The 25,430-nt window shown below is 45.0% G+C and overlaps 1 protein-coding gene across 1 annotated transcript; it reads left to right on the top strand.

Moving 5' to 3' along the window:
• The first annotated feature begins 10,431 nt into the window (after positions 1–10,431).
• WNT5A (Wnt family member 5A) lies at positions 10,432–25,075 on the top strand. Its single transcript, XM_054162213.1, has 5 exons — positions 10,432–10,689; positions 14,047–14,180; positions 15,319–15,584; positions 20,309–20,601; positions 22,185–25,075. The coding sequence occupies exons 1-5, from the start codon at positions 10,684–10,686 to the stop codon at positions 22,641–22,643; spliced, it is 1,158 nt and encodes a 385-aa protein (XP_054018188.1). The 5' UTR covers positions 10,432–10,683; the 3' UTR covers positions 22,644–25,075.
• The last annotated feature ends 355 nt before the right edge of the window (positions 25,076–25,430 follow it).

Raw genomic sequence — 25,430 nt, 5'->3', positions numbered from 1 at the left:
GCACTGAATATAGTTATTCTGCTAAAATACAGAGAACTGTTTACTAATCTGACTACAAATGTTATTATACTCAATAATGTCTTTGAAACAGGTAAAGAACTTAAAATAGACATGCTGTTTCCATGAGTACCACTACTGAAGTCAGAAAGAATTACTCTCAGTTCTTCTCAAGTGAGTAGGGGGTATCAGTGCTTGAGATTTTTGGCTATAATTGGCCAGATGGCTTATAGAAGAGTGCAGCTATTCATATTTTGCAGGACTTAGACCTTAAAATCAACTATAAATGCTTTTGGGGTAATGCTAATGCTCATGCTTGTACTGATGCCTTTTCCTAGCAATCCTCATCCACATCTGTTCTCTAGATAATGTTGCAGGGAATGATTTCCGTTAAAATGTTTATGCTTTGTTGCTATTCAGTTTGCTCTTCTCCACTGCAGCCATCAGGGCATACAGAACTGATTTTTCTACTTTCTGCAGTGCTGTGCATGTTCTTTAGCTCGAAATTCTTCACGCAGAAGTGCCATTTTCTTTGGAGGTGCACAGAGGATCTTGCACGAGGCAGAAGGCACCTAAGGTAAGACTGTCCGAAATGAAACACATTCTTCAGTCTTAAGACTTACCTATGGGTCCTATTCTGTGCAACATGAAAATGCTCTCCTTCCTTTGCTTGCTGTGGGATTTGAATATAAACATCTTGCACTACAGAGATTGAAATATAAAGAAATCTTATAAAATTTTCCTGGTATACATTAGGTTGCCATCAGTAGTGTCCCAGAGAATGAGGCAAAGCACGAAATATTAAAATAGCTTGTTTGGAAATGCCTTTTTTTTTTTTTTTCAGAGTTCACTTGCCAGTTTGGCTCAAGTAGTTTTCTCTCTCACTTTTAAAATCCCAAATAAAAAATGTGCTGCATGCATTTTTGTTAAATAAAGTGATTAGTGAGAAATTGCACTGAAGGTACATTTTCTGTGACTGATTTGTTGGGCCTGGACACCCTCGCCAGTTCTAAGACCAATTTAGTTTACTTAACAACACAGACATTAAGCTGAAAATAAAGTAAAAGAGATATTCTAATTCATATGAAAGGGATGGTGCCTTGCTGTGTGATATCTTAGTCCTTTCAGGAAGGTCAGAGAATGGGACAAATTTTCAAAATCAGATGTTTTTATTTTGCTAGATGTCTTCCTATTTGCATATTCAAAACATTTCAAAGTCTCTGCCTTAAACTGTGTTGCAAACAAAATGGCAATTGAAGAGATAGTTTTGATGTAATGCACATCCTCCTTGCATTGCAGGAAAGAAGATGAAAAGGACAATTCAATTATTTAAATTTTTTGAGTGCCACATCTTAGTACAGTTTTGTAATTATGCTACACAGCCAATATTAACAATTCTTTTTAAATACAGGATATCATCTTAAAATGAATACCAGATTTTTAGGAAGGGCTTTTTAACAAATATTTTTAAAAATCTGATTTCACTTTAAATTAGCTTTCAAAATCTAGTCCAGATATATGTAAAGAATATAAAATGTAAATATATTTTCTAAAGTGCTACAGTATGTGAAATTTATAAATTGTTACATGCTCTGTTAATGCAGCTGAGTGAAGCTTAGTCTCAGATCAGATAGAATCTTTTAGATAAATCATTTATGACTAGATGGCTTCTTATCCAAAACTCAAATATGTGATCATTTACAGAGGTCACTGCCTGTATTCTGCTCTGTGTTCCATAATCAGCTGAAATAAACCCCAGGAGTCCCTCCTGATTGTATACTCACAGGGTCACAGTATAATAAAATACTGCTCAAATTGTATTTCAGACAAGGAATGCTTTCCCCAAGAGTGTTCTAGTCTCAGGGACAGGACTGTCAGTTTTCATTCCAGTGCAAATGGCAAGTATAAAGTCCAGCATTCAGAAAGAGATCACCCTACCCACTTAGTAGCAAAAAGCCCTGCTGGGATACACATTTAACTACTTGATTGACTTTTACAATGTATATTCTATACTTTACCCCCGCTCCCCCACCCCCTTTTTTTTTTTTTTGTAAGAGTCAAGCTGGGGCTTACAACTAAAGCACTTTTTTGATGAAGAGGGGTACAGAGAAAATACTGAAGACATTTGGAATATTTTCCTAAGCTGGTGTTGTAGAATTGTGAATAAATACTATCTGGTTCTATAGAAATAGAGAAGATCTTTGTGATAACCTACTCATGATAATGCAGTCACCAAAATAACTTCATACTATATGTCAATAATCATAATATTTTTTTAAAAAAGCACAGGCTGATGGGAACTACATGGAAATGTACTTCTGATTGAAAAGAAGATAGGGTATTAGCCTCTGATATTTCCTTCATTCTGTAGAAATATACATAACTGATCATGAAAACTAAATAAAAGTTCTGCATAAAGCCTTACAGAAAGGAATGAGATTATGTTTTCCCTGTGGATTTCCCTATAGCCAGCAGCGGAACAGTACATCCACCTCTGTCTGAGCCAGTTACCCTGTAAGCCTCAAACATTCTGGAAGAAAGTCCAGAAATTATGAAAATATTAGCAAAATAGCTGATTAAATAAAGAAAACTTGCTAAATTGACAAGCTGTGATACAGACGACGAGATAAACTAAACTGCAATGACTATTATCAAACAATGAAGTGGCTACTTCTGTAGCTATTCCTTAGCTTGGTTGCTTTGCTAGAAGTGATACCACGGAGTCACCACTCTGCTTTGAACTACAGGTTATTATTGACTGTTTGCATGGAAGAAATACTGTGATCAGGACAGATGCCAATGAGGCAGGGCTGGGAAATTACCGTCGCTGTTCAAAGCAGCACACCAAACAGTAATGAGTACTTGTCATGATCTCCCAGAAGTAAAAATACAGCTATTTGAGAAAAAACTTTACTGTTCTGTACTATTATAAAGAACAGAAGATCATCTCCCATCACCATAGGATTGCCAGTTCCAGCTCAAGTTCTTTTTCTCTGCCTTGGAATGAAAAATCAGAACAAGAGGAGTCACACATATTCAGGGTATAGACTTTGATACCAGAACTCAGGTAGGCTGGAGCACAGCAAAGGCCTCGCTACAGAAGCTCTCATCCACTCCATTGCTAGGTCCTGCCTGGAAGCACAATACCCTTCCCATCACAATGGTCTTTGTTTCTTCCAAGGTTATACTAGGAAGATTATTGTTTTTTTCAAGTCAGTCTAAAAAGTGACAGTCTATAGGCTCTAAAGAACAGAAGAGAATTGAAGCTGGTCTGTGATAAATCAGTTTCCAACCTTTCAAGGCTAGCTTAGTGATTTTAGCAGGGGAAGCACTTGCCCTAACTGCCAAATCTACACATGTGGCCATTGCACCTGGTCCTGTGGCTGTTCAAATCATTTTATCCTTGTGTTATTCACTGTAGGCAGTCACACTGTCAGCCCCATTTTCAAAACTTTTCACATTATCATCTGAATTGAGAAAAATTATGTAGAGGTGGGGCAATCATCCACAAGGTTTGCCTAGTCAAATACTTAAAGAGCTCAAAATTAGTCTTTGTATTATCTTTGTAAAATGAGTGGTCAAACAATGCCATATTCTAAAGAAACTAGTAAGAATCAAGGTCACCTCAGACTATAATGGAGCTTGAAAGAAAGGGTTACATTTATTAGATGTGTTGCTCATGGTGCATAGTTTGATAGCTATGTTCAGAATTATATTGGCTTTAAGCAGTCATGGACAAATACACATTGGCTTAGCTGTTATGACATCTCTAGTCCTAAGGAAATGAATTAGCTACGTAGTCTTTAAGATAAGTGTCATATAAAGGCTAACCAAGGTGTCCCCCCCCCTTAAACACACTTTACTAATGACTTATGTGTACGTATTTTAAAGAAACGCTTTGTGGTATTTCAGGTGAGAGCTTCAGACAGCATCCACCTACATTCCTCCTTGCAATGCAGACTTTGAGGGTCTAATGTTGTTACAGTCATAAACCTGAGTCTAATCTTCTAATCTTCTTGACGGTAAGTAGTGCTATTCAGGAGAAAACACAGCCCCAGGCAACAACATACAATTGTGACCATGTCAGGTCCATGCTCATGAGAAATCTGTGGTACCTTTCCTCTCTTCCCCTTCCTGCCTGGTTTGTCATCAAACTGTCACAGAATCATAGAATGGTTTGTGTTGGAAGGGACTTTAAAGACATCCAGTTCCAATTCCTCTGCATGGGTAGGAAGAGTCCTAGTTACCTGTGGGTCATGAATATGGCACAGCAATCACACCAACATTATGAAAATGGGATGAAAAAGTTTCCTAAGGTAGGAATACTGTCTTACATAGTCCAAGGAGGATGGTGAAACAACTGTGGTGATGTACCACCCAGCCTCAACCCATGTCTCAGTCTGCCTGGCATATGTTAGCACTGCAAACAGAGTACAAAGGTAGTCTGTTTGTAGGGATGTCTGTTTAAAGAGCAGGGATCTCTCCAGTGAGATCTCTCACCTCTGTAACAGGTGCTGGGCTGCTTCTGCCTGCTCTTTGCTGCTGCAGTTGGGAACCTGAAGCACAGTCACAAGGCAGAGATCTGTGTGTGGGAATGCAGCTGTCACACATGAATGATAGAAGTGGGCTGTAGAAGAGAGCCTTGTCCTGTCCTTTCCCTCCTGTCTGCTGGGCAGACCCTCACTGTATCTATGGCTTTCCATGCCTTGACTATTCTGAAGCTTTCTGAGGAAGAATCAGGAGACTATGGTGCTCTGTTGTTGGTGCGACAAAGTTCCCTGCCTGGTCATCTCTGGAGAATGAACTCTCTGTGTGCCTTTGTGTGTGCATACTGGGGAGAGTTATGTTCAGGCCACTCAGAAGAAACATGTAAGAGCCCTCCAGAGTTTATGGGAGGTGCCTTTGGCCTCAGTGAAAGAAGGAACTGGTAGCATTAGGCGAGGGAAAGTACTCTGTTGTTAAGGAGTGGTGGTGGGATTGTTTATTTTTCCTCCCATAAACGTTTTTTTAAGGTTCTAATGGAAACAAAGCAAAGTATTATTCCTCTAAAAGCACTATTCTTTAAGTAAACCAGACTTGCTACTTGAAACATTCCAATGACATATGGTGGCAGCAGGGGGATGGCTGAGATGCCAATGGGAGAGGTATCACTGAGATAAAGACCCACAGCTTGCAGGCAAAGGCACAAGGCACACGGAGAGGGATGCCTGCCCCAAAGAGGCAGGACAGAGGAGAAAACAGCAAACACTTCTCGGGGCATAAAGTTACTCCTTTGCTAATTACCTTCAACAGCCTTGATATTCCAGAGCTAAAATGTCAGCAGCTCCCCTTTCACAGTCTCTGTTACTACAGAAGCAGAGGTCTAGGCAGTTTTTCCTGTGTCCTATTAACTGTAGAGAAGTTCTATTCTCCTTGAACACCTCCTTCAGACACCAGCAGCTCCTGTGTGCCAGAGCGGGGTAACCTCTGCTGCTCTTATTAGAGGACATTTTCTGACCATCTTCTAACTGGCTGAACTCAAGGCAGTTGAGTCTCATGCTTGGTATGGCACCTGAGGTGTTCAACAGCTTTTCAAGTTCTCATTTTTGTAAAGAATTTTCTTACATCTTTATTTTCCTCCATGACCCAGCACACACACTTGTACCCGTGCTGTGACTTCTGCAGTGGCAGCAAGGCTTAGCAGACTTCACTAGGAGAAAATGAAAAGAACCCACTTGTTTTGCACATGAATGAAAAATGAGGTTTTTCTCCAGTTGATAATGCAGACAAATGCTGAGGGCTTTGAGGGGGCTATTTGTTGTGCTGTTCAGTACTAGTAATAACAAATTGGTATAGCTATCCTCATTTTAACAGACTTTGTAGGTTTGTAGATTAGTGTACTTCCCAGAAACTCTGACATTATGTTACCCTGCAAACTTTCCTCTGTTGCCTGCTGCCTCTTATTTGCATCTCACTGCATATAAAATACATCTTCACCTGATAAAAAAAAAGCTCATCTAGACTCTGTTTCTTCCTCTCTAGTGGTTATTGCTGCTTCCAAATACCCTGGCTTCTTTCAAAGATAGGAATTTGGGATTGGGGGGGAGGGGGAGGAAAGAGGGAACAGGGGGACAGAACAGACATCCATATTCTTTTCTTCATCTTCTAGTCTCTTGTCAAACTTTCTTCACCAATTAGGCAAGACAGAAATACAAACCAATTATTTAGAGAGAGTTTCCCATGCTATTTCTTGCCTCCAGTGGCTAAGAATGTAGGAAAACAATAATTATTGCAAGGTTTGACATAAAATCATCATCTCTGGCATTTCTTTTGTAGTTTAGCCATCTTTTGGATGACAGCATGGTCTGCAGAAGAAAGCAACAGCATGTTTTAGGAAAGGAAACAGACATAGGAAAGCAAATACATTATTTCAAAGTAGTTGCATCTAAGTCTCTTGGACCATAAAATAAAAGATCATCCCTGGAGTAGATGTGCTGGTGGGCAAAATGCAGGTTGCGTGTTCAAAATAACATGGTATATTTGTTCTGTCAAATCCTAGAATGTGTTGGGTTGGAAGGGACCTTCAAAGGTCATCTATTCCAATCAATTGCAGTAAGCAGGGACATCTTTAACTAGATCAGGTTGGCCATTATGTTTGGATGTATGGCACTCACCTAATGAAAGAACATATTTGTAAATACACTATATATAGCAATACCAAAGCACTTGCAGATGGGAGATGACCTCATGACAGTTCAGGCCAATGTGTGTAGTAAGTCCTATACTGTATACTCAAGTACCATGAAGTAAAAGGACATATAGGAAAATAACTTCTCTCAAAAGTTCTGCTTCCCAAGTGAGTTCTTCATGACAGAAAACTGTGCTAGAGGCTTTCTGACTGCATATTTGCCATTGGCTGAGGTGTAAAGATAAAAATCACCCAGCACTGCATATGCTTGCACTATTTTGATATGACCAGTCCTTTGTTAAAGTATATTACTCTGCAGAAAAATGGCAGAAACACATCTGAAACTCTGGAAATAATCTATTTTTGTCTTATAGAGAATTGCAGAGCTATAGCAGACCTTCCATCTCTAAAATCCTCCAATACTGCTGTCTGGACATGCAACAGTATGTTTGCATTTCCTATCGCATTACTCAAAGCATTTTATTTTTTCCCTCCAGAAACCGTTTTGACATTGGCAGCAAAGCAACTGGATCAGCTGTCCAGTGAATTTAAGAGCTGCATCAACAGCAAACCAGGAAAACAAAAGCCTGGGCAGCACATACGCCTGTAACATCGTCAATGCTTCCCCCTCCTGCCCCCCCTAGCTTCACCCAGCTGTTCTGAATAGTGGGGAGAAATTAAAATTCTTAAAGCCTTGCAGGATGTTTGGATTTCTGCCCTTTATTTCCACTTCTATGCGCCATAGCTTGAAAATTTGCCCATGATTTATAAATTCCCTGTTCAGTTTTCTTTTTGAAAGCAATGACTAGGAATCCCGGCAACGAAACTGATCCGGTGTTGGCTTTGTCTATTGCCAAACTGCTGCTGACAGTCCTGCCTGCCTGCACCGACTGTCCTGTGCTAGGCGTTTTCCCGGGCTCGATGACATTATGCAATTACATGATGATAAACACCATTTGGGAATACAAATGCGAGAGGTAAACAGCTCGGGGCTCTTTATTAGTTTATTTCAGGAGATCGTTCTTGTTTTACTATTCAGCTCCTCCTCTTTTTACAGTTTTCTGCTATTCTTTACTAATTCTAGTGATTTGAGAAATGACCTTTAACCCACGCCAGTTTGCACACTCCTAAAGGGGATAATTGAAATGCCACAGTAAACCAAAGGCAATAAAATATTATTTACTAGGCATAAAACTAAGGTTGGTCTTCCTAAAAGGAACGAGCAAGCCTTCTATTCCTTAAACCCCACATCCCGTACCTGGTACTACACCTAATTTACAAATTCCTCACCAGTCGTCCCGAGGAACGAACCGCAGCCTAGGCTATGGGTATGCCTCATGGAAAGGCTCCTCGGATATTAGGAACTAAATCTGCCGGGAGCAATGCCGCGGCCTCAGGCCCCGCCCGGGCGAAGCAGGTGCCAGAGGGGCGCGCAGGGTGCCGGGCTGACACTCCCCACGGCTGCACCAGGCTGAGTTCCCCTTTCCGCTCGCCCGCTCCCTGCCTGCGTACCCGCCACCCTCGGAGCCTGGTACCCCCTTCTCAGAGGCGGCGGCCCCATCCCGTCCCTCTCCCGGAGAGGCGGCGGGCGCCGTCGAGCTCGACGTGGAGCGATGGCCTGGGCAAAGCTGTGACAGAGCGGGCGGCGCGGGAGGAAAGAGGGGGATGGAGTGGGGGTGTACCCACGACGCTGAGAAGAGTGGGGACCATGGCGAGTGGATCTGGAAGAGAGGATCTTGCCTGTCTGGTGTGTGCGGCTGCCGCTGGGTCCGGAGGAGGGCTGCACTTACCTGGCCGTCAGACCCCTGTCGGGGCGGGCGAGCTCCTGGCCCTGTAGGCGAGTGTTCCGTGGCAGCGGGTAGGGACGTCCGGGATGTGTCCTTCCCTCCGTTGAGCTCCTGAAGGGATTTTATTTGCACTGGAATGGCTTTGAAGGAGTGAATGCATTTATTGATAGCAGAGCTGTTTGGATTTCCCAGGGCTGCTTTGATAATGTGTCCCCTCCCCCACCTCCCCCATGGACCCGCAATCGCGGGCGAATACAGGGGAAATAATGCGGAGTTGGGGCATAGCTGGAGGAACGCTCCCATTTCCTGCATTTGGGTGCATGTGAGAGGTGTAATAAAAAACTCTTGGCTGATGACTGCAGAGCAGGAAAAGCACTTTGAAGCACAAAGGGTCTACGAAGCCCTCCTTGCCGGTAGCTTTCGTTGGGTCTTACACGATCTGACCCAAACAGTTTTCTCAACAACTTGCCAAATTCACAGCGGAAAAAAAGACGCTGAGGATAGAGGAACAAACTACGAGCCCGATCGGTTCCCCCTGCGCTTGGCACTAGCTGCCGCCTCTCGTGTCTCGGAGCATAAGATGAACGAGACTTGTCAAATGAGGCACCCGGCAGGAATGCTGGCGCAGCCCCCTCCAGCTCGGCCATGTGCGCTGCACATTGCACGCACATGTACGCGATGGGAGCCTCTGCGGCCGGCCTGGCCAGTTGGGTGCGTGTGAGCCCAGCCCCCGACCGTGCGGATGGCACAGGGCATGACAGGCACCCTCACAAGCACCCCACCGGGCGAGCTGGGCGCCGGGTGGTGGCAGCGTTCTGCGGAAAGCGCTTGTGTTCACAGGGTCTTGGGCCAGGCAGGGCCATGGAAGAGCCTAGCAATGTAGGGTTCAGCCAGGATAGCGGATGAGGTCAGACGCGCTCCCAAAATCGCGCTGGGACCACGCACCTCGCTTGCCCCACGCCCGCCCCGACCGCGCACTAGGGTCCCCCTCCTTGCCGTATGGCTTTAAAATCCAGCCCAGGCTGCAATAGGTCGGCTCCGGGCGCATGCGCTGCCGAGAAAGTTTTTCAGCTGCCGTTGGCTCTCCAAACTTTTTTTTTCTTCTCTCTCTCTCCTCTTTTTTTTTTTTTTTTTTTTTTTTTTGAACAGTTTTAAGCAGCGGGGTGAAGAGGAGCCAGGGAGAGACACAGGGGGAACTGGGCCAGCTGCAGCGGGTGGGGGACACAGCCTCGAGGAGGAGGAAGGGTCGGCTGCAGCGCGACGCCGTCTGCTCCACTCCCTCTCCCGCGCGTAACTTGCTCCACGCGCTGGGTGCCTTTGCCAGCGATGGATTGGGGGAGCAGCAGCTCCTGAAGTCCCGGACTTCTCCCCTCCCCATGTCCCTACTCGCCTTGCAGGATCAGTCGCCCCGTAAGACAGATACACGCGTGCACAAGGTCCCCCCTCCCCCTTTCCCGGTTGTGCAGAAACTTCTTTTTCTGTTGGGCTTTTTCTTCTCAGTGTAAAATGGAGGGAGCCAACCCCAGGATGGCTCTGCAGCCGCGGACGCCCGGCTCCGCACCGCCCAGCCTTTAAACTAACGTGAAGAGGGGTGGGCAGGGGGGAGCCCTGCGCTCGTTCGGCTCCGCTCGTCCCCCTTGCCCTGTTCGCGCCGAGCCGCGGAGTGGGCGCGTCAGCGCCCGAGCGCTGCCGGGGGCCGGGTGGGCGCGCGGGGAGCCCCGCGGCGGCACCACCTGGGCTGCTGGGACGGATCGTCGCCCGCGGCGCTTTCGCTGCCGCTTGTGAAGATTTTTATTTGCTTCCGCACAATCACGCCCACGGGCGCTGTGTGCGTGTGTTGGGTTGTGTGGTGTTTTTTTTTTTTTTTTTTGCCCCTCTCTCTCCCTCCTTTTTTTGGCCTTTTTTTTTTTTTTTTTTTTTATCCTTTGCTTCCTTCTTCTGGTGGTGGAAAGCCCTAATTATTGCGATTGCTGATGGACCTTGGAAAGAAGGCTGCACTGGTACCCCGTTCCGCAGTCGGACACGCTCAGCCTGCGCCGGACAGAGCGACTGCTCGCTCACCGCCCCCCGCCATCTCCGCGGGCCCCCGCTCTCCCCCGGCAGCCGCCGCCGTCCGCTGCTTGGGAGGATACTGCCCGGTTCCTGCGAGCCAGGATTTTACTTTCGCCTCGCCCTTTCTCCTCCTGCTCTGCTTGGATTACTCGGCTGCTCTTCCTCGGTGATCCCGCGGCAATGGAGGTGAGTCTGCGCGTGGCGCGGTACCTCCGCAGGCAGGGTCTGCCACCGGGGCCACGCAGGGTGGGCTGCACCTTGGCGGGGCCCTGCGCTGATGCGGCTTCTGGTCCCGGCGGCGGGGCGGCCCGGCCCGGCCCGCTCCTCCTAGCGCTGCTGCCGGGCGCTCCCACCTCTCCGCTCTCACCGCGGAGAGCGCTGCTCCTCGCTTGGAAAAAGCTCCTCTTTTTTTTTTTTTTTTTTTCCCCTTCATTTCTTCTCCCTTCTCTTTAAATTCCCCCCGCCGAGGAGAGCCTAGCCACTGTAAGGACACTTGCTGGGCTCGCTCTGCCCACCGCGTCCCGGTGCATCGTCCTGGCAGCGGCTCCTAAAGCAAGTTTAAAGACATCTTCCCAAACTTCCCAAACTTTGGCGAGGAGGATCGCTATGGAGGAGCGCAACGTCGGCGCTAATGGTGGCCTGTACCTTTAAGGAGAGCTGGCTGGGGGCCAGCGGAGGACCCGAAGTCAGCTCCCCCCCTTTTTAATTTTATTCTAAGTTTCTGGAGATTATCACTCTGCATCTGCAGAGGGTCCCGCCCGGGTCAGAGCAAAGGAACGCGGCTGCTCGGGGTCCCCAGTACTGCGAGGACTCCATGTTGGAAAGGCTGTTGGCTTTTTGTTGTTTGTTTGTTTTTAATTGTCAATTGTATGTTAAATCGGGTGCGCTTAGAGGGTCATGAAGAGTTCATTTGGGCCAAAGAGCGAGGCTTTTCCCCGTCGGGGGCTGGCGCGGAGGGAAGGACGGAGGTGCGCCTTCATCCTCCTGGAAAACACCCCCCCCCCCCCCGCCTCTTTTTTGGGAAAGAGCTGGGCTGGGGACTCGCCGAGTGCCATTCTCTGCAAGCGTGAACCTGGTCTTGCCCATCCAAAATGGATGTAAAACTGTAGTGGGGAGCAGGGGGCGGTCGAGGGGTTCCCCGTGGAGCCGCTGCGCCTCCCGTGGAGGCCGCCGCGGTTTACAACCCTCCGGAGCCGAGCCTCTGGATGCCACCTTCCCTCAGGTAGTGCTCGCAGAAAGCCAGATGCCTTCGCAGGCTTTCCAGACACCCCGTGTAAAACAGGATCACAGGCGATCCCGCTGCTGCAGGGTCTGTTAAAAGACTCCCTTTTCATCTCGGCACAGAGCGCGGGCTCCGCATGGGGTTCATTAAATACCAAAACCCAATCTCCGCTGCCCTACAAAGTGGAAATCGGTGCCTCACGTTTGTGATAGCAAACGCTGCTGCTAGCAACTCTTCACTTTTATTTGCTGGCGCCTTTTTAAAAATTATTATTATTTTTCATTCTGTTTTTGATGGCAGCTTGTCAGCTGCTGCGTGCAGACGGACCGGGCTGGAGGGGCAATGGCCCTCCCCGGGCGCAGGTGCCTCCTCACGGCTCGCCAAGCAGCGCGTGTCGGGAGGTCGAGGAGGGCCATAGCGGCGATGAGGAGCAGGAGGTGCCGTCGGAGGGGCCGCAGTCCCCCGACCCCGCCGCTTCCCGGGGCTGCTGCGGCCGAGACCGCCCCCTGTTGGAAGTGGGACGGCACAGCTCCCCGAGGGCCGGGGTTCCGGGGCGCTGGCCCGATGCAGCCGATACTGTGGTTAAGGAGGCGGCGACCAGGCGGAGATGGCACCTAGGCCCTTTGGTCGAGGCAGTAGGGCTTTGGTACCGCCGTTCCGGTCATGCAGAAGGGGGCACTGCAAGAGGAGGGTGGTGCACCGGCCGCCGGCTCCCTCCTGCCGGGGCAGCTCTGCGTGCGCCGGGATGGCAACTGGGCCGGGCAGCTGTACAGCTGTTGCGGTCCGGGCACCGATGTCTCCAACCTTCTCAGGGCTAGGGCAGTTCCATGACACTTCTTTATTACTGTTACTACTTTAAGAACTAAGAGATGAAGGAAAATTAAACGTGTTCGCTTTAGGATGTCGCAGCGAGCTCATCGCACACCTGCCTTTACCCAGTTCTTTGGTTAATATGCCTGCGGCTTTCGTATCTCTCCGGGGATTAATCCCATCTAAACGAGACGGGCTCTTTCTGCTATGGTAGACCGGCCCCCATTCACCCACCCCCAGCAGTGAGGAACAGGGGGTCTTCCCTCCCGGCAGGGGGCGGCCAGGGGCGAGGGGATGCTGCAGCCCGCCGCGGTGGCGAGTAGCGGCGGGGAGCTGCTCCCTACGCACAGGCTGTCACCGCGTGTCCGGGCAGTTTTCACGCCAACCTGGCTTCCCGCCCAGGTGCTGCCGTCGGTCCTTTCCTCCCGACCCTTCGCGAACACAAGTAAATTAGAATTAGGAGCACCTTCAATTCGGCTTTAAGAGCTTTTTGAGAATGAATAGGGAGCCCCCAAGTGTTGAAATGCCCTTTTTTTTTCTTTTTCTTTTTTTTTTTTTTCCCCTACCTCCCTTCGGAGGGGAGGGGAAATAACACCCCGCGAATGGCACTGGTGAGCAAGTTAGAGAGTCCCGTGTAAGGACGCAGACGGCATTCGCGGGACGTGTCCGGGGAAGCGTTTGACTTCCAGGACAACAGGCTGGTTGTTTCAGGGGCCGGGTCGGGACGCAGAGTCGCTCCTTGTCCCACCTGGTACCTGCTGGGGCTCACGCCGACCCCGGGGGGGTCGGTTCGGGGGCTGTCACCGCGGCGTCAGCGCGCATCTCGAGGCTGCCTCGGCCATCGCGGGGTCCGGGTAGCACGGAGGTTGTGGCGAGATGGTTTAGAGGGCAGCGGGAAGCGCCTTCCGCGGCCAGTGGAGAAGGGTGAGGGCCGGCTGCATCCGCGGCACCGACACCCCCACCACCACCCTCCCCACCCCCCCGTGGCAGCGGCCTCCCCGATTCCCGCTCGGGCTCGCTTAGCAAACCTGAAGCCGCCTTTAGCCATCCGGGAGCCTTTCGTGTCTGCGATGCTGGCTCCGGAGCGGGGAGCGATGGGGTAATGCCCGTCGGGAGCCTGCGGGTCGCCTGGGAAGCGGGGTGGCCGGGTGGGGTGCAGGGATGGGGTGCCCCGTGTCCGGAGCAGCGGTCCGGTCCTGTTCCGCCGCGGGCGGGGTGCGGGGAGCGGCGGGGTCGGGGCAGAGGGACAGGCGCGCGCAGATGGGTGCTGTGGCCGCCCTGGGAAGGCGGCGTCCGCGTTGGGGGGGGTGGGGTGGGGGTGCGTGGGTGGGTTCTGCCCGGTGGAGCGGGAGCTGCGACGTGCTTGCGTCTGGCACCGAAGTCTGGGAGAAGAAGGGCAGGCGAGTCAGTCAAGTTAAAAGGGGCCTGGATACTTCCGTTGTTTAAACTTGAATGCTCGAAAATGGTCTGAGAAGCAATAAACAATCTGATCCTTTTTCTCCCCCCTCTAGAAATCCACTGCAGTATTAATCCAAGGAGGTGCTTTGGGGACAGTTGGCAGTACAATGGCTTCTCAGTACCTCATAGTGGCTCTGGCCATTTTCTCCTCTTTTACCCAGGTTGTAATAGAAGCCAGCTCTTGGTGGTAAGCATCTTGTATCGACTTGATTTTTAAAGGGGGTGTCAAGGTTTGCTTGATTAAATGTCTATTTATTTCGTATGTACTTTGTTTCTGAGGCAGTGCTATATGAACGAGACAGCAGGGGAGTAATGTTTCAGTTGTTATACGTTGTGTAGTAAAATGAGCGCGTCTCTCGAATAAGTGTAAATGTACAACAGCTCCTGTTGTAAAAATCCAGGTTTTAGAATGCTGGAAAGTAGATTATGTATGGATTTGATCATCCTTAAATTACTAGAATTGCCTCTCTTTTAAAAGAGTCATCTCCCTTAGATGAGAAACTTGGCATACATGACAGACTGCTGATTTACAAGTAAAAACTTTAATAAAAGTTTTGATTTGAAGTTTTCTGTAATTTAAATGTTTATAAATACATTTTGTTATGAAGAACAACATTTTAAATTTCTGCTTTGGCAGATTATCTGTTTCTTACAATGTATGACGTTGGGAGTTCTTGAAATAGGTGTTTCTCTGCTGTTTCAAGTGATCCTTTTTGGATTAATGGCCACTTTTCAATAGAAATGTATAATTTGAAGAGTACTTCAAGAAGTAAGAAAACAAAGTTGATATTGTTTACAGTGTGTCCTTTGGAAGAAACTAGAAGTAGTCTGTAGCAAGTTTCTAACTTCGGACTTGTTATGTTTCCCTATTTGTTTATGGTAGAGCAGACTGAAAAGTCCAGACATAAAGCTAAAATGTGAGTTAAAATAAATTGGGGTTTGGGGGCTTTGTGTTGTTTTTCTTGCTTTGCTTTTCTGGCCTTGCAGTTTGGACCTTCTGTTATTTTAGCTATGTCCATTTAAGTTGGTAAAGGACTGCCCAGATGCAAGTCTTCTTCCAGGTCTGCATCATACTTCAGTCCCTGGTGTGTGGTGATAGCCACATGGATGGGAACTAATAACTTCTGTTCTGTGCTGTCTTTAAAACAGAAGTTTCATATTTAAGTGATTTTTTTGTTTTCTTAGCTGTTAGCAAAGCCAGGAGTTGTACACTCATGTATAAGATACAGTTCTGTTGGGGATTTGTGGATTTTTAAATTTTATTTTTACTTTTTAATTTTTTTTTTTAATATTCTCTTTATTAATCCAAATCTTTCTTTATGCAGGTCTTTAGGGATGAACCCTATGAACCCCATGAACCCTGTTCAGATGTCAGAGGTATATATAATAGGAGCCCAGCCACTATGTAGCCAGCTAGCAGGGCTTTCCCAAGGACAGAAGAAACTCTGCCAATTGTATCAGGACCATATGCAGTTCATTGGAGAGGGTGCAAAGACGGGCATTAAGGAGTGCCAGTATCAGTTCAGACACAGAAGATGGAATTGCAGCACTGTGGACAACAACTCTGTTTTTGGCAGAGTCATGCAGATAGGTAGGAAGCAACATCTTTATGATTAAAGTCTTGTCTAAGGATATGTATGGCGCATACTCTTCTGCACTTGAAACTTTTGCCAGGTTCTTACTGAGTACTGTATACAATCAAGTGTTTTTAAAAGTTGGCAAAGGAGTTGAATTATTTTTAGCTGGAGGTGATTTCCCACCACTGTCCAGCCATGTGTCTTGGAAAACAAAGAAGGAATATATGTTTACATATGGGAATAGGGAAAAGAAAATGCAGCCCTGAAATCTCCTTTTAGAAAACCTGAAACAAAACAAAGGCAACCTAAGAGAATTAAAACCAGCAGTGTCTTGTAAAATTAAATATGTCCATGTCTAGTTCCAAAGTTAGCAACTGCATAATAAATTGGTCTTGATCTGGAGGTTAACTGAAAATTACTGCTCTATTATTGTTTGTAGGTAATTCCTTCTATCTTATTTCCAAACATGCTAACTGTTTTATCTTTGTTGAGAAAGGTAGGTTTATGTTAAAAATAATGTATGGGGTTAATTTATATGAAATCAGTTCTGTTGAGGCAGAACATATGATTGTCCTTGTAACTTGCATGTAATGTAGTCACATTGCTGGTAAGAGAGAGGGATTTCTGTTTAACATCTTATCACAGTTGGTGGGCACCCAACCCTTTCCCTATCAGATCCTCTTTGAAATGTGCTTCTCCATTGCTCATGTGCTGCCTGCCTTTCCTGTTTCTTAAGGACCTTATTGTATTTTAAACAGTGCTGTTGAATTTGGTCTATGGTGAAACCTTCATCTTGACTTACACAGAATCAGCTATCTGATTTGGGAAAGCAGCTGAAAAATGCCTATTTTCTGGGTAACAGTTTTGACCTTTTATGTGGTGATCAGTACACTGACAAACTCAGCAGTGCTTTTTATGGCAGTGCTTTCCTGTCCTCCTTTAAAAAAATTCAGGTTTTAAAATCAGACTCAATCTAGGTTTATCTGCAAATGGGCTAACTCCAGTTAAGGTTGAAAGAGTACATTGATCCACATTTGGTCTCAATTTTTGTGAAAAGTTGTTATGTGGGGATTGTCAAGACAAATAGAAAAAAAAAATCTATTGTATAAAAGTACTTAACTGGAACAGCTGATTTTAGATAAACAACTTTACCTAAGCTTTTTACAAGCATAGGATTACCCACACCCCCCAATACAGTTTGGTTTTTTCAACCTACCCGAGCAAAAATCTAAAAGCACATGAAATACGAAAGAAAACTTCCTCTGTATACCTTTCGATTTTAATAATCTAACAAATGTCAGGAAAATAATATGTTTAAAATTTAGTCCCTCATCTTTCAGCCCTTATTTATTATCCAAGCAAGTGAAAATTAGCTCAAGGTGTGAAGGAATGTACAGGATTGGGCCCGTGATTTGTGGTGCCTGTTAGATGTTTCTGCCTTCCCCAAGCACGACAGATCTATTTAAAGGTGGTTTCTTTCAAGTTAAATAACTTTGCTGCACCCTTGCTGAATATGACTCTATTAGATGATGTCTACACAGCAATTCATCATATAATTAAGCCACTTACTCTAATTGCAGATGGAAGCAAGGTTAATAGCCATATTCAGGTGTTAAAGAGCCTAAAGAGTGTATTCACTGAGAACAAGAAAGGTGTTGTGGGTAACAGTTGTATTATTTCATGCTGACCTTTGGTAATGACCAGTTGTTGTTCCTCTGAGTGCAAGGAAAAGTGGGTACTTTTAGAGCCTGACTTAATTTTACTGCAGCCTGCTGTGCTCTGCTCTTGTTGGGGATTGTCACATACTCTTTACTTTCAGAGATGGGGCAAGATGGTAGTCATGATCCGAATGCACTTAGTTTGGAAGGATTTTGTCATGTGAGCTAAGGACCTGCTGTCACTGGCTGTGCACAGGAGAGTGCCTCGGCATAGCACTGACGGACAGCACGATAATTACCCCGGTGTATAAATGGACAGTCTTTTCCAGGATTTACCCTGCAAAGTTAGCTAAAGCTGTACAAATAAACCTAGCATTGGGTTTGGAAACTTGCTCTGTGGCTTATTGAACTTCAGAATTTTAAGGCTTTTATTTTCTGCTGCTCTGCTTTGCTGCTGATTCCCAGGTCAGGCCATGGTCCTCACTGCCTTCATTGCCTTGCGCCATTCCCTGGCTTTGTGGTTGGCCCTGGGCTGGTTGTGCTTGGGCTTTACACACAGCTAAGAAGTGCTAACTTAAAATAAAATAGCTGGATCTCCTCTCAACAGCTCGGTGTATTTGGGGTCCAGTTTGTTCACGCCTACTGCCTGAGGTTGAGTGCTTTTAAAATACAAGACAAAGAACATTTTGTATTTTATGTTCAGGTATATATATAAAAAATTGTTCTGTTCTTGCAGACTTATTCATATCAAGTGTAACGCTCAGCTCCTTGCTCTGTGGGTGGCTTCCTACAGTGTGTGTATATTGAACAGTTCCATTTCTGTGTTTTATATATATGGGAGAGGGGAGACTCGGAACGTGTTTGGAATGTGTGTTTCCTTGCCATGGCTACAATAGAGAGAAATGCTGGACTGTGGGAAAAGATAGATATGTTTGACAGTGAAGGAAATCACAGTTGTGCCTGAAGACTTAAAAAAAAAAAAAACCAAAAAATTAATTTCAAAGTAACCCATCCATGTGGAACCGTCACTCTTAAAGTATTCCTGGGGTTGATGGCATGAGGCAGTGTTGGGCTTGCAACCTGCAGGGCTTGAAATCTACTTCAGCATCTGATGTTATTCTGTAGTTTGCCTACATGTTCAAGGAGGGAACTTGAGGGGCATCTCTCCTTTTGGTACCCCAGCCTTTCTTCCTTCTTCCTACTTACAGTAAGTTCTTTAAAATATGCTTTAGGATAATAACAAAAACCAGTTTTAAAAAAAGAAAAGTCAGCTTTATGAGTTTAAATCCTGCAATAAATGATGTAGTTAACCATGTGAAAGCATGAGCTAACTAAACATGAAAAAGAATAAAATGGAACGGAAGAGGCGAGTCCTGTGGTCCGAAGCAGACCACGTTTCTTTCCTCTCAATCTAGTGGAAATTTTTCTTGAGGAATTAATCCAAAAATGTGTGTTACTGAACAAATGGGAACATTAAAATCTGTATGAGGTTCCCCATGCTCTAGTTTGCACTAAATTGCAAGGCATAAGTCGCTGCATAAAGCCAAAGCTTTTTTAACTGAAAAGGCTAGTCCTGTAACCCTTTATACCCATAGTTCATGTAAGTACTTCCATGGGCAGGTGTCTGTGTGAATAGACCATTATAAGAAAAGGAGAAAAGTGCCACTCATCTTCCTTAAATTTGATCATTCCCACCATAAGACTTCTGATTTTTCCCATTTAGAATCAGCATCTATTACTAAAATTAATCTAGTGGATGACAGGTGTTATATTAACAAAGCTGCTCTGCAGCATGGTGTCATCTTGATGTGAAATATGGATCAGACTGCAAATTATTTATGTTCCAGAAGTGCTTGAAAGCTTCTATTAGATTTGACCGGTTATGTTGGTCTCAAACAAAAAGCTTCTGCCTCAAAATACTGCTGCCTAAATACGTGTGACATGTCCAAAACACAATCTCCTAAAGCAGTAACTTTACAAAAGCCCACGCTGTTCCCTACAAAAAGTCCTGTAAAATCAAGATCAAAAACTAGCTGCTTCTGCTGACTGGACTAAAGATGAGGAATAAAATTTAACTCATATAAACAGAAAAAAATACCAAATTTATTCTCAGTCATTCTGAGAATCTTTCTTGGAAAAGATCCAGTGGGACTCGTGTCTCTTAAGATGAAAAACAACCTTCACGAGGGCTCCCTGGTGCAAGTTTTATGCTGTTCTGTTTGTTTGAAAGTTATTCCAGTTGTAGTTAGAACTTGTGGCATCTTTGGAGAAATGGTAGGGAAAGTCAGGCTCTACATAAAGGAGGATGGTACATGGCCATATCTTGCATTGTGGTTATTGAAAACTTTGAATTTGAAGCTGTCAGAAGAAAAAAATTACAATTTCCATTTAAGGGCACCAGATGCAGGAGAAAACCTTTAAGGCTGCTTTGTGCCTAGGGTTTTTTCTTCCCTGTAATTTGTAAAGATGATTGTCCATGGACTCATTTGCCATTTTTGCATGAGCTGGGGTAGTGGATTCTAAACAGCACAGGTTGTTGTTAGTTTTAAAAAGTCTCCTACAGAAGCACCTGGCTTACCTGTAGGGTGAAAAGTTGTGTATTACTCTGTTTCACGTTTCTTTTGATACTAGGAGGCTTTGTAAAGCACTATAACTTTAAAGGAATTGGAACAAGTGTGTGAAGTGCATAAATCATGTTTGAGAAGTAGTAATTTAAGAACCAGTCTTTTAAAAGTTGTATTTAACATCTCTTTTCCAAAAGACAGGGAGTCTCTTTCCCTTTCTGCCCCTCAAGCAGGCACAATTGCTTTGGCCCCACATCACCTCCTCCCCACTCTCTCATGCAGGCTTTCACTAGCAGAAATGAGAAGTCCTGCTGTTCACAGACAGCTCTAATGGATCAGTTTTGCCCAGTTATTTCAGAGCGAAGATATTTTGAGGCACATGGTTCAGGGTTGCCCTGCTTTAGTAGGTGATTGAATTTTGGTGGCTTCTGGAGAGTCTTTGCCCTCCAGACGCATCTGCAGGCAGGGAGCTGCGTGTGTGGGCCCTTCCCTAACATCACTTCTGTTTCTGCGCAGGGAGCCGAGAGACGGCGTTCACCTATGCAGTAAGCGCGGCTGGGGTGGTCAACGCCATGAGCCGTGCCTGCCGGGAGGGTGAGCTCTCCTCTTGTGGCTGCAGCCGAGCTGCACGGCCCAAAGACTTGCCCCGGGACTGGCTTTGGGGAGGCTGCGGGGACAACATTGAATATGGATACCGCTTTGCCAAGGAGTTCGTTGATGCTCGGGAGCGCGAGAGAGTTTACCAGCGAGGCTCCTACGAGAGTGCCCGCATCATGATGAACCTGCACAACAACGAGGCCGGGAGAAGAGTAAGTGGCTGCGAAACAGCACTTCCCTCTGCCCTTGTCCATGTCTTCCCTTTTGGGGAAGACATGCCTCAGTGGGGCACAGAGGAGTGGCAGTGGTTGGTGATGGGCCACCAATGCTTGTCTCTCCTATTTCATGCACAAAACAAGAAAACAGCAAATCCAGGGTGTAAGTAGATGGAGAGTCTATGAATGTGTGTCACTTCTGGTTGCCTGACAGCACTATTGCCTTCTGCGTGGGGAGGATTGAGACCAAAGTGTGTTGTGTTTCTCTTCGTATTGTTTCTTTAAGAATGCCTTGCTCGCTGTGGATTCTCTGTAGAACAGAACTTTGTTAGCTTGTATTTCCAACCAGGACAGTATGCAACTGAGGGAAAAGGGACATGCTGGTCTTCCCAGGCTGGAATTGTGCCACAGGATTGTTCTTTTTTTTTTTTTTTTTTTCCCTTTCTCTGCTTTAAAAGGACGTGAAAAGTTCCTCCATCTTATTAGGAAACATGGTTTTCTGTGGTTAAACATGCCTTTATGGTTTCTTTAATCTCAAAAATGCCTTAAATGAATGGGTGTAAACTTCTCTTTTTTAATAGTGTGAATAAGAAGAGCCAAAATAATTATTTTCCTAAAGCTTGAAGTGCCAGAAATAGTCGGCTGGGGGCTTTGCACTTGTGTTCTAAGGTGAAGAAGGATGAAAGATAATTGAAAATTAATAGTATTTAAAAGTGAGAAGAAGGTGTCTGAAAGCAGTGGACAGGCCAATTTACTATTAGCAGGAAGAAAAATTACATTCTCACAGTTGCTTACAGAGACTTGAGCAGTTTTTTCCTTCCTCAGCCTCATCTTTGCAGTACCACTTGGCAGAGTAAAGACTCTGTGTAACTGCTGGGTGGAAGCTGTCTACAGTATCATCTAATGTGTCAGACCCCAGGATTTTTGGGGCAGTGTCAACACTGACTCTTATTTCTATTTGTACAGGGAAAATGACTGATATTTCCCTGCCAAAGCTTTGTAAAGAGGATATTGCTATGTAGCTCTCCCACCCCTAGGTGTTTGGGGGTTTCTTCTTGGATGAAGTCTCTCTTGCAGAACAGTATTTGGGATAGGCAGAGGATGCTGAGCCAAGAGCAAGAGGAATCTTAACTCTTTCTCTAATTGCAGCCCCAAGCAGAGATCAATAGAGAGAGTAACTCAGATAGAAAATAAAGGGATGTTTTACATTTCTCAATGAAACTGCAAAATCCTTTTCTGGCTTGAGAGTGGATTCCTAAAATTTGACTGCAGCCTGACTGATGCTGCTGCCTGGATTGTGTGTACTGCTGTGGCTGTCTCTGCAATTCAAGGAGGCTCGTGGGAGTACCTCCCTTCTCCTTCTCTTCCTCCTCTGGCTAATTGGGGGCTGGGGTGCATGCATGTCAACTTTCTTGCTTCTCTTTCCCAGCATATTGTGGAAGGGAAGAGGGTGCTAAGGTGAATGGTGTAGAGGGATAAGTGGGAGTGTGACAGAAGGCAGAGTGTGAGGTGAACGAACACTTTCTCAGCCATGCTAATCTTTCATCATCACTTTTGTTTTCTTTCTCTGGCTTCTCTAGACTGTGTACAACCTGGCTGATGTGGCATGTAAGTGCCATGGTGTCTCTGGTTCCTGTAGCCTGAAGACATGTTGGCTGCAGCTTGCCGATTTCCGCAAAGTAGGCGATGCCCTGAAGGAGAAATATGATAGTGCTGCTGCCATGAAACTCAACAGCCGGGGCAAGCTGGTGCAAGTGAACAGCCGCTTCAACGCACCCACCATCCACGACCTGGTCTACATCGATCCCAGCCCTGACTACTGTGTGCGCAACGAGAGCACTGGGTCCCTGGGCACCCAGGGCCGCCTTTGCAATAAGACCTCGGAGGGCATGGATGGCTGTGAACTCATGTGCTGTGGCAGAGGGTATGACCAGTTCAAGACAGTGCAGCGAGAGCGCTGCCACTGCAAGTTCCACTGGTGCTGCTACGTGAAATGCAAGCTCTGCACAGAGATCGTGGACCAATTTGTGTGCAAATAGGGAATGGATGAGGTGGGAGGAACTGCAGCCACCTGCCAGCAAGGGGTGCAGGCCCTTCTCCTTTTCCACAGGACAATCTCCACTTTATTTATAGAGTTCAACGATTTGTTGTCTTCTTTCAAAAGCAAAACAAACAACAACAACAACAAAAAGAGCAGGGGTAAGGAAAAAGAAAAAAGAGAAAAAGAAAAAAAAAAAAAGGAAAAATACAGAGGTTGCAAAGAAGTGCCTGGAAACGCTGTCTGCGTCCATCCCAGAACTGTGTGCGTCTTATATTTTTGGCAATAATGGGGGAGAACCTGAGAATATTTATTTTACAAAGTAAAAAAATAAATTGACTTTTCTTAATAGAGTAGTTTGAGGGGAAAAAAATTCAACATATCCTAATTTAGTCCCACGGGACGTAATACGTGTGCAGTAGGCAGAGCAAACCATGTAATATGCTTGGGATGTTAGAACAATCCTTATGGATGTGAGGAACACACAGACCTGTCCATGACTTTTAGTTTCAGACACTAGAAGTTATTAGAATAGGGCATATAAAGCTGTTCAGTACATTTAGGGCTCTGTAAATAAGGGGTATATTCATCACAAAGTGCACTATCAGTTGCATACCTGAATGTGCCTGCTTAAGTACACAATGCCATCAGAGGGTAAAGAGCAAAGGATCATAAAGGCTTCAACTCTGCTATTCTTGAGTCACCATGTCTGGTTCCTGAACCTAACAAGACCGAAAAAAACCCAAACCAAAAACCCAATTAAAAAACCCCAAAACAAACAAACAAAAATCTGTCTTGTTGAATAATAAAGATATTCCTCAAGGCAGCATTTTCCCTGTTAGCTAGTTGTGGAGTTTTGAGTGTCTCGTCTGACAGAACAGTGCTTCACTGTTGCTGGGTGTGGAGAACAGTGAGGTGCAGATAGTGTGGAGCACTGTAGCTAGGTGGATGGGAGCTGCAGTGCTTGCACAGTATTGGTCTCCCATCCTGGAAAGCTCACAGAAAATAGAATTCCCCAAATTTGAAAATGCCTTAAAAATAGTGTAATCGCTGGCTGTCTTTCAAAACACAGCTTGATAAATAACTCCTCTTAATTTTATGTGAGAAAATAAATCATTAGATATCCAGCCTTGGAATGATTATTATTTTTTTTTCAGATTTTGGGAACACTTTCATTCAAGGAGACAATAGTTTCATATTTTAATAACATTAGCTGGCTATTATACTTCAATGAAATGTTGCAGCAATACCAAATTTATCATCCTATGTCTTTAGATACACATGCTTTAGATAATATATTGCAGATATACACTACAACTGTTCAGACTATACTTGAGCAGTTACATATATATGGGAGAACTGTGGTCTGCTGGTGTCTGATATTTCAAAGGTTCTTGTACATACATATTTTAATGATTTAAGAAATAATAAAATGACTAAATTGCAGGGGCAGTTCATGCCCCATTTTCTTTTTCAGATTTCTTCAGGTTTTTAGATTGATTGTAAACTTCTGGTGTTTGGTTTTGGTTTTTTTTGTTCTGTTCTTTTGGGGTTTTGTTTGTTTGTTTTTATCTCCAATTTTATTATCATTTGATTGGTCTGTTTAGTTTGTTGGTTCATTTTAAGGATAGTCACAAAGAAGCAAGCCTCTTCCCAGACGCAGGACTTCTTGAGCAGTTGGTGGAGGCAGTGCCCTGCATTTAATTGATACCGGTCTAGAGATTGCTTCTATTCCACTCTTGCATTAAGGGCATTATTGCTTATTGCTGAAAGGAGACACCTTCCAACTCTAAGACATGCTGCATTTGGCCCTTGCTTTTCAGTTTTTGAAATGGAAATGGTTATTGTTGAACAATATGCGTTCCCTCTGAGTAGTTACACAGGATTTCATCATTGGTTCAGATGCTTCTTTCCAACTCAGTCCCATCCAGTGAGTTAAAAGAAAGTGGTCTTTCAAATACCAAGTGAGGAAAATCATTCACTTTAGCCTAGTTGTACTAAAGCCTTAACTTTTCATGAGCCTTTAAGCTGTATCATTAACTTCATCTTGATCATTTGTCAGCTTCTTAAATGGCGCTTTATTGCTCTTAATTTATTGTACAAGGACATATTTACCCCTCATCTTCAGATGTTTGCAAAGAATATCTTTAAAATAAGATAAATAAATAAAGCACTAATTCATTGAATATGTCACTTTGGTTTTTATTATACAAAAACCATGAATTTTTTTTTTTTCCTTTTTCATTTGCTGAATCACCTCATGGTCCTTTTTAGTGACTTTTGTCTAAGCAAAATCTGAATCTCATGATCCTAGCTTTTGAAACACTATTTAATGTAAAATACTTTCCTTGTCGTTCAGATATGTAAATCTCCTATGTCCTTTCCTCTGTTCTGTACATTTAATGTACATATTTCTGTCTTGCGTGATTTGTATATTTCACTGGTTTAAAAAAAAAAAGAAAAAAAGAAAGGATTATGCCATAATGGAAGATAGACTATAAAAATAAAACTTTGGTTGTATATTGGGAAATGGTTTTAATTATCTTTCAGAGGAGGGTTTGTTAAAACAATGAACAGAGTTGATTTTAAAATTTACTACATGGTAAAACAGGGAGGTGATTGCCAACCATAAAAAGTACTTCTTGAAGTTTTATTTCTATATTAAGAAGGCATACAGATGTAACTACTTCTTAAATAGAAGGGACCTCCCCCCCCCAAAAAAAAACAAACAACCAAAAACCCAAACCAAACCGCAACACACCAAAAAACCAATCCCAAATCCCTATGT

Source organism: Dryobates pubescens, chromosome 1, assembly GCF_014839835.1.
Source record: "Dryobates pubescens isolate bDryPub1 chromosome 1, bDryPub1.pri, whole genome shotgun sequence".
NCBI lineage: Eukaryota > Metazoa > Chordata > Aves > Piciformes > Picidae > Dryobates > Dryobates pubescens.
Note: the sequence above shows the minus strand (reverse complement) of the source record. Positions and strands in the feature narration are given on the sequence as shown.